The 10,000-nt window shown below is 42.7% G+C and overlaps 1 protein-coding gene across 2 annotated transcripts in view; it reads left to right on the forward strand.

The window, feature by feature from the left end:
• The window catches only part of LOC135089324 (uncharacterized), an 81,208-nt gene that overhangs the window by 53,231 nt on the left and 17,977 nt on the right, over positions 1 to 10,000 (forward strand). The window contains exons 11-14 of one of the 2 annotated variants that reach the window (XM_063984870.1): positions 220 to 842; positions 1,247 to 1,422; positions 5,714 to 5,868; positions 7,348 to 7,516. In XM_063984870.1, the coding sequence (XP_063840940.1) occupies positions 220 to 842; positions 1,247 to 1,422; positions 5,714 to 5,868; positions 7,348 to 7,516 (1,123 nt within the window). Of the gene's footprint in view, positions 1 to 219; positions 849 to 1,246; positions 1,423 to 5,713; positions 5,869 to 7,347; positions 7,517 to 10,000 lie in introns of both variants that reach the window. The other variant, XM_063984869.1, reaches the window with a different exon arrangement.

The following is a 10,000-nucleotide window of genomic DNA, read 5'->3' on the forward strand; positions in this document are numbered from 1 at the left end:
TTTGTCCTATACATGTTAAGTATTGTGTGGGATGGAATAAATTATCACTATTGAGACTATAGGAAAGTTGAGAAAAGAGGAAAATCACTTTGTAGGAAGAAATCGTCACCATTATATAAAAAGTGTGAAAAATAAGGGCGTTTAGTTAAATGACGAACATAGAACTTAAGGAGTATTTAAATCCCAGTAACAACTAACTGAACCAAACCTTTCACCCAGCGAGGCGTGATGGAGGACGACGACGAGGGGTCCTGGTCCAACATGCCTGAGGTGTTCCCCGGCGGCTCCATGGTCCAGCAGAACTATGGAGGGTACCGCGGCATGCCCGGTGACCTGCAGGGGTACCGGGGCCGCATGCGCAACATCCCGGACTACAACAGCATGCGTAACCTGCCCAGTGACCCTCAGGAGTACAGCAGCATCAGCAACTATCCTGGCTACGGCATGCGGGGCGCCCCTGACGACTACCGCTACCAGGACATGGGTGGCCTGTCCGATGACCTGCAGCCTTATGGTGACCTGCAGGCACCACGTGGCAGCCTGCGCATGGCGTCTGGCAGTCCCATGGGGGGTATGAGTGGCTACGGCAACATGAGGAGCCCCTGGAACATGGCTCTTCCCCCTCGTAATGTGATGGGAATGCCAGATATCTGGGAGCAGCAGAGTCTGAGAGGCCCCATGTCCCTCGACGGCAGTCCATGGGGGTACAGGCGCTATGGGGGAGTGCCAAGAGGGAGCTACGCCTACCAGCCTCCACGAAGGGATGCCCCCATGCAGCGGCTCCTGATGGAGGGATACCCCAACCAGGTGTCCCAGCAGGAAGCCGACCTCATGCCCTACAAGTCAGTGTGAGTCTTGTGTCTTGTCTTTTTTTCATTTCCTTTTAAGTAGTTCATTGGGCTTGGTGACTACTTACATGCTTGCATACACACACACACACACACACACACACACACACACACACACAGTGGTAGCATAGCTGAGAATTGAAACCAGGGCCACATCATTTCCAAGTCAAAGCTTTTACCACTGCATCACTGCCTCACACACACACACACACACACACACACACACACACTAACACACATAAACAATCCTATAACTCCTAAAATTTAAGGAAACGAAGGGAAAAAAAGACAAAGCACAGAAAAAAAAATATCTTCATAAAACCTGACTATAGAAAACCCAATCTGATCCTCTTGACACTCTCCCTCTCTCAAAACTCCCCTTGCCTTCCCCCTCACAGCTTTGGATCCCAGCTGAACAGTCTGGAGGGCTACGACGAGGAGGACCAGGACTACGGTGACTACGGCATGCTGGGAGACTACAGTGACTACGACCAGTATGACGACAACCAGTTCGGCAGGCCACGCACCTTCCCCTACATGCAGAAGTTTGTCAAGAAGGACGAGGAGACCATCGGTGAGTCTTGGTTGTTGGCAGCTGCTGATGCTCTCGTCTGCTTACTGGTTCTAGTTCATGTTTTCTTTCTTTTCTTTCTTTCTTTCTTCCTTCCTTCTTTCCTTTCCTTCTTTCTTTCTGTCTTCCTTTTTCTTTTTTTTTCTCTCATTTTGGAAAGGGATGCCAGTCTGTGGTAATAAAAAGTCTTAAGAGATAAAAAGGAAGAAGTAGTCAGCTTATTGGTTCAAGTATTCAGTGGTTTCTTTTTTCATTTACTTATTTATTTATTTATTTATTATTTATTTTTATTTATTTTATTTATTTATTTATTTATTTATTTTTATTTTTTTTGTAAGGGATGCTGGTCTAAGGAAAAAAAAGGAAGAAAGAGAATAAAAAGACCCACTAATGATCCAAGTCCCCTTAGAGAAAGCCAGAAACATTATTCCAAATTTGAGGATAAGTGTCATGAAACCTTGTGTGTATGTATGGCAAACTGACTTATTCTTACTTATTCTCACCACCTTACTTTACCAACCACCTCACCATCTTATTACCAACATTCTTACTTATTCTCACCTTAGTTATTTGTACTGATTATTTGTACATGTGTCATCCAGTACTTGTAAGTGGCACATAGATTTGGTTAGAATATAAAATCAATTTGCCATATCTAACAAGAAACACAGGATATAGCAGAACTTTATTCCTCTAACATTTAAATTATGGTCCCACAATCCCACTGACTTGTCCAGATCCATAGAAAAACACAGATGATCACCTACCTGCTCTGTGTCTGGTAAGAAAACACAAACACTTGGCTCAGTTAGTGGACAGGAGCATCAGACAGACGTAGTGTTACCATGATAGTGCTGGTGCTGGTGGATTGGTGGAATGTGTAGGCAGAGTTGGCTTTAGTGAGTACTTTATGAGGATGGATTATGTGAAGAGCGTCTGTCTGGTTTAGGATTAGTTTTGTTCAGTTTGGTTTACATCAGGTTAGATTACATGTAACTCATCCTAACGTAACTTCTCCTAGCATGGCTCACCTGTAAAATAGCTGGAGTGGCTGATGTTCATGTGATCTTAAGAATTTTTGGTAGATTAAAGTTTGCAAGGAGTGTGAATGACTTGGTAAGACTCTCCTGCCATAAAGAGAAAGATGACAGCCAGATGAAACACTTGGTTACAACACAGCAAAGCCAAATTGTCAGCTTTTTAGCAGTCAAGGAAACCTCCCAGCATAAAGCACCACACACACACACACACACACACACACACACACACACACACACACACACACACACACACACACACACACACACACACACACACACACACACACACACACACACACACACACACACACACACACACACACACACACACACACACACACACACACACACACACAGTCAGTCTCCATGCCTGTATACTCATAAAAATCAGTCACCTTGCTCCAACCCTGGGCACTGTCGGTGTTCTCTTGGGCTCCTTGTCGCTGTCATTACCTTTATCATTGTTTCATTTAATATTCTTATCTTTTCCTGGTGGAAATTTAAAGTCTGTTTTGTATATCTGTCAATTTTTTCTTCCCCTCTGCCTGCAAGTTGTGTCAGGGTGGCTTCATTAATCTGTAGTGCTGTTTACTCTGCCCCTATCTGGTTAGTGCAGGGGAGATAGGGTGGCTTCATTAATCTGTAGTGCTGTTTACTCTGCCCCTACCTGGTTAGTGCAGGGGAGATAGGGTGGCTTCATCAATCTGTTGTGTTGTTAACTCTGCCCTGCTTGTTAGAGAGTGCAGGGGAGACAGGGTAGCTTCATCAATGTATCGTGCTCTTTACTCAGGCCTTGCTTAATTAAAGAGGGCACGTGTGACAAGGCGTCCACATACACATTATTACCACCTCCTCTCATCTCGCCTTATAAGCCTCCAGCTCCAAGCCTCATTACACTGCACTACATTTAATAATAACATAATAACCATCTTTACGTTAGGCTGAAATTAACCTTAAAGGGAACGGCTGAGACGGGACATCACACCCTCTCACTGTGGCAGTAGTACATAATAAGAGGCTCCTGGTTCCCTCTCTCTGCCACCTTTTATTTACTGTTTATGATACAGAGGAAGATACAGCAATGATACTCTTTGAAATCTAGTGGACCATGCAGTCAGGCTTTTCCAATATATCAATATATCCCTCGTCTTATGGTTGAAGATATTCTCTTCCCTTGTGTTCATTATTTCATGTTTACACCCACACATTATTCTCTTCCATGTTTATTCTTCTCATGTCCTTCCTTCTTTGTCTCCAATAATAATAATAATAATAATAATAATAATAACAATAATAATAATAAGTAATAAAGCTCTCATAGAAACCTAGTGAACCTTGCCTCTCATTTATAAATCCCAGTTAAAATGCATTTAGTTGGGTCTCCCTTCTTCTCCTCCCACTACACAGCCTGCAGCATTCATAACATCTGGAAAAAAAAACCCTGGAGTCCCCTTGTGAGATTCTTGAGGTAGCACGTAATGAAGAGCACCAGCCAGGAGTATTAGGTGATCATACAAAGGTCTTGCTGGGGGAAAAATGGGAAATCCAGCATGAAAGTAAGGCTTACAGGGAAAGTAAAAATGATGAGTTAGGAAAAGTAAGATGAGAGTGAATTGTTACTGGTAGTTTTCTCTCTCTCTCTCTCTCTCTCTCTCTCTCTCTCTCTCTCTCTCTCTCTCTCTCTCTCTCTCTCTCTCTCTCTCTCTGTTTGTGTATGTGTGTTTATATTTCTGTCTGTCTCTGTGTGTTCGTCTGTCCATTCACCTCTCTGAAATAATGAAAAATGAGGTTTATATAGTAAAGACCAATGATAGTTTATTGTGGTATTATATAATGGAGGGGTGAGTAACTTGTGCTAGTCTTCCCTGAAAATCTCTCATTTTTCATAAAAGACAGCGGGTCTATACTGAAGGGGTTGTGCTGGAAGAAATAAAGCAGCAAGGTAGTAATGTGATGGATTCCGTTCAGAGATGTGTGTGTGTGTGTGTGTGTGTGTGTGTGTGTGTGTGTGTGTGTGTGTGTGTGTGTGTGTGTGTGTGTGTGTAAATCAGAAACATTAATGAAGAGAAAGTACAAGTATTTCCATATCAAAACAATACAAGATCCAAGCATTTTGTTTCTAAGTCCACACAAATATAAGGAAAAGAAAGTACTGCACATGCATTTTCTTATCAAAACAACACATAAAGACAAACAAGGCACTTTCTGACCAAAACATAAGGACAACAGACTACAAGCATTTCCATATCAAAACAATACAAGATCCAAGCATTTTCTTTCAGTCAACACAAATACAAAAAAAAGAAAGTACTGTACAAGCATTTTCTTATCAAAACAACACATAAAGACAACAAACAAGACACTTTCTGATCAAAACACATAAAGGAGAACAAACTGCAAGTATTTCCTTACCAAGAACAAAACAGAAAAAAAAACAGACCAAGCATTTTCTTACCAAAACAACATAGAGACAAACAAAACACTTTCTGATCGAAACATGCAAGGAGAAGAAACTACAGTTATTTCCTTACCAAAACTGAAAAAAAAAAAACAATAGACATACTCCTCCATCACACATGAAAAGCTTTTGAGAACACTAAGACAAACAGACAAACACCTCAACCTCCCACGTGACTGCCACGGCGACCACAACCACCCACCAGAAGACATAAGCTATATAGGATTCAATTTCACACCGACACACAAGACATTCCCCTTATAAGCATGTTTACCACTGAGAATATCGCTCCCTTTGATCCCCACAAATATTGCCACTTGAAGATCACCCTGGGAAACGAACAGGGAAGCAAGGAGTGATGGGAAAAATATCCTTATTACTCTTGTTATTAGCTACAGAACCTGCCATTGTGCTTTAGATAAGGGGGTCTATTTCTTGACGAGCCTACTTTGCCACACCTGAGACACCCTAACAATGCCCTCAGGCTTGTCCGGCAGGTGTGGGTGACAGGTGTGAGGTGTGACAGGAAGCTATTAGATGTCTAGGTGTTAAAAGGATGCGCTGCAGTGGAAGGAAGGGAATTGTTATATTTGGATGTCTTTTGAGGTGTTGTTTGGTGTTTTCTTGTGTCTCTCTTGCTCTCTCTCACTTACTGTATTCCCTTCTTGAAAGTCAATATTCCCCCCTGAACACTTCACTCACAAGATTTCCTCCCGAATAACTTCCTCATAATTTTGGGTCCATATAAGTAAACAAACCTTTCAGCCTTCAGTGTACATAACCAAATGTGTTCCAGGGAGTGACTACGGGGACCTGGCAGCCCTGGGACCATGGAGCTTCCAGCGAGAGGAGCGGCAGGACGTGAAGAAACCCGGACCATTCTTCAACAGCAAGAACAACTACGCCTTCAGGAACTACAACCAGAGATTCCCCCAGGACACATACCGCCAGGTGTGTGTCTGGCGGGCTGTGGTGTGCTGGCTGTGGTCCTTGCTGTGAGGTGCTCTGTTCTCCCATAAGGACTGATTTCAAAGGCCACAGGGGTGATTAGGCAGGTTCTCATGGGTGTTTTTCCTGTTAGTGATGTGGAGACTGTGATAAACTATACTTAGAATCATGAAAACAGCCTTGAAATTGAAAATCTTAGGAGCTTGCACTAGACCCATTAAACTACCACTAGAATCATGAAAACATCCTTGAAAACCCCATTAACTTGCACTAGAGGCATTAAACTACCACTAGAATCATGAAAACAGCCATGAAAACCCCATTAACTTACACTAGAGCCATTAAACTGCCACTAGAATCATGAAAACAGTCTTGAAATCCCCAATAACTTGCACTAGAGTTTTATTTCATCTTTGAGAGCTTGTATGTATTGGATGTGCTGGTATACTAGTGTTTGTGTTACGACTGTGCCAATCTTAATACGTGTGTGTGTTTAATGCACTATGAATTACGTCCTGCCATGCTCATACACTCACACACTAATATTTTTCCCCCCTCTAATCTTCTTTCCTTTCCATTTCACATATCCATAATTTACATTATTGCCTCACGTCTGTCTGAGCCCGCTTCCGAACACTCACTCATCATTACATATCTTTATTTACACCTTATCTCACTTCATCTGATTATTTCTCATCAGTGACTCTGCCTTCCTGCAAACACACATCTATCATTGCTCTCACTTTGTATCTCTGCACTATTACATCACTTCTATAAATCATTCACTTTGTTATTCCTTGTCCCTGCTCTTCTCACCTTCCAAATGGTTATTATTGGGGTTATTGATTATTTGTGGGATTGGGAAGGCTACGGTTGGATTAGGACGTGAGGTGAAGCTACGATTAGAGGTGTGGTGATAGGTGAATGATTCTGCTTCTCATTTTGTCAGGAGTGTGGCTAATATTCTCTCTCTCTCTCTCTCTCTCTCTCTCTCTCTCTCTCTCTCTCTCTCTCTCTCTCTCTCTCTCTCTCTCTCTCTCTCTCTCTCTCTCTATGTTCTTTCTTTCCTTCTTCGTCTCTTTATTTCTTTCATTTTTGTTTTTTTGCTTTTGTTTTTTTCTTTTATTTATTTTTATTTATTTTTATTTGTCTTTTTTTTCTTTCCTTCTTTGTCTTTTTGTTTCTTCTTTCCTTTCCTTCCTTCTGTCTTTCTTTTTCACTTCTTTCTTCTTTGCTTTCCTTCTTTCTTCCTTTCCTTTTTTTCATTCCATTCTTTCTTCGTCCCTTTCCTTCCTTCTTTCCTTCTAACTTTCGTCTTTTTTTTCATTTCCTTCTGTTTTTTTTTTAATATTTTTCCTTCTTCTTGCTCATTGGTTCTTTCCATCTGTTTTCCTTTATTCCTTCCCTTCCTTCTGCCCTCCTTTATTCCTTTCATTCCTCCTGTCTTCCTTCATTTCCTCTTCCTCTTCATTCCTCCCTCAGCCGGAGATAGCGCCCCTGATGGTTCCTCGCAGATACCAGTGGCAGAAGTTCTTCCCCACATCCGGCCTGTGGTCTACTGGGGGGATGTTCCGAGGTCTGCAGGCACCCCGGGCTTTCTACTCCATGCAGCCAACCATGCAGCAGGGACCTGGCAGCAAGGACGTACCAGGTAAGTGTCTTTTTTGTCACCGTCATCATTTGGTTTAAAGTCGTTTTGTTTTGTAGATAAGATTGTGTTGTTGTTTCGTTTATTGTCCATTTTCTTTTTCCACTTATTTTACGTTTTCTTTTATGTATAGGGTTGGATGGGTTGTGAGTCTCGTCCTCATTTGTGTGTTTTTTGAGGTTCGTTTTCCAATTGTCTTCCTTCAGTCTCCAGATTCTCTATGATCTTCCTCTCAGGTCTTTGCATTGCTTCCTTCGCATACAGTCTCCATATCTTCCTCAGTCTTTTCATTGTTTTTTTTCCTCATATCCTCCTCCACACACAGTCTCCTTTAGTCTTCCTACTGATCTCCCAGCAGCCTCCCTTCCAGTGTTTTCCTCAATCACCACTGGGTTTTCTACAATCTCCCCTCTGGTTTCATCATCATGTCCTCTACAGACCATCTTCATAGCTTAAGTCTTCCCACTGGTCTCTTTTCAACTACCTTCAGCTCAGACACTTGTAAATATTTGTCCCTTCTAACGTGACCACACTGCCTCACTCTTCAATTCCTAAGCTTATGTCCTCCTTGCCCCGTGTTTATGCAGTGATGTAAGGGATAGTTATACATACACTGGTTCCATATTTGTTGTGTCCATTAATATCTTTGTTTATGTGGTGGTGTGCTGGGAGAGTGTGTGTTCATCCTCCTCCTCGTGCTATCCAGTGTGGTTGAGAGAGAGAGAGAGAGAGAGAGAGAGCACTATAAACTATACCTCATAAATGTGTATTAAAACAAGAGTATGATTTTTAACACCTACCAGGGAAGAGCAATTCACCTGATTGTGTGTGATTTTTGTCACACACACACACACACACACACACACACACACACACGCGCGTAACTTCCATCCTGTGTGTGTGTGTGTGTGTGTGTGTGTGTGTGTGTGTGTATACTTTATAATACGTGGCTGTATGATTAAATAGGAAAACATTACCGTATATATGTATGTTTGTATGTATATGTATGTATTCATATGTTTGTGTTTGGTATAGAATGGGCCCTGAGAGAGAGAGAGAGAGAGAGAGAGAGAGAGAGAGAGAGAGAGAGAGAGAGAGAGGAGAGAGAGAGAGAGAGAGAGAGCGCACCAGCCAGTCAGCCTGTTCAGTAGGCAGGTAGGCGGCCGTGTGGGCGACACTTGTCTTAAAACTTCGGTCAGAAAGTTTTCAGTCTTATATTTTTTTGTCTTTCAAGTCGGTCAGGATGAAACAGCGAGAGGAGGCCACGATTCCTCCCTCCCTCCCTCCCTCTCTTCTCTTTCCTCCCTCCTTCCCCCCTTACTTCCTCCTCCCTTCTCCCTCCCTTCTTCCTCCCTCCTTCCCTTCCTTCTCTCCTTCCTCTCTCCTTCCTTCATACCTCCCTCCTTTCTTTCCTCCCTTCTCCTCCTCCATCCTACTTCCCTTCCTTCTCCTTCCTACCTCCTCCATCCTGCTTCCCCTCCTTCTCCTTTCCTCCTTCCTCCCTCCTTCCCTTCCCCTCCCACTTTTTACCTGCCAGAAGCAGATTGTTATGCCCCTCAGCAGCTACAGTAGTTGACCAGTCTTGATCAGTCCCTCCTCGCCTGCGGATAGAAGCAGTGCTCAATACTTTCCATAGAGTTTAACACAAGGGAAGCTGCAAGAAGCCATCAGGCCTACACGTGGCAGTCCCTGTGTGAAGCATATCTACTTGTTTCCACCTGTTATCCATTAATTTGTCTAATGCTTTAAAGTTTTCTAATGACTCGGCACTAATAATCTGATCACTGAGGCTGTTCCATTCATCCACCACTCTGTTTGACAGCTAGTTCCTTCCTCTTTCTTAAATATATATTTTTTTTTCTGTTGTTATGAGATAGTAAGAATGTAAGTTGAAATTTTGTTAATGTTTGTAAAGCAAGTGTAAGTTGAAATTTTGTTAATGTTCGTAAGGCGAGGGAAGGGAAGGCGCAAGACGGGAGGTGTACACGTGGCAGCTCCCGTGACATTGCTGTTCAAACGAAGTGCATATTGCTTTGCTGCTTGTTTACCCTTAGATAGGTATTGATTTTCCAGACACTCGCTGATATATATATGAACTGTTGACTGTTACGTGGACACACACACACACACACACACACACACACACACACACACACAGAGAGAGAGAGAGAGAGAGAGAGAGAGAGAGAGAGAGAGAGAGAGAGAGAGAGAGAGAGAGAGAGAGAGAAGTTTGAAGGAGAGACGAAGATAATCCCAAGTGGCCATGATTTTTTCCTTCCAATGCTTAAATGAAGAGGAGGAGGAAGAGGAGGAGGAGGAGGAGGAGGAAGTATAGTCTGAAGGAGAGAGAGAGAGAGAGAGAGAGAGAGAGAGAGAGAGAGAGAGAGAGAGAGAGAGAGAGAGAGAGAGAGAGAGAGAATACGTCTTTCAGTTTATCAATCTATCTGTCTGTCCGTCTGTCTGTCTGTCTGTTTGTTTATATTTTAA

The sequence above is a fragment of the Scylla paramamosain genome, chromosome 32 (genome assembly GCF_035594125.1).
Source record: "Scylla paramamosain isolate STU-SP2022 chromosome 32, ASM3559412v1, whole genome shotgun sequence".
Lineage (NCBI taxonomy): Eukaryota > Metazoa > Arthropoda > Malacostraca > Decapoda > Portunidae > Scylla > Scylla paramamosain.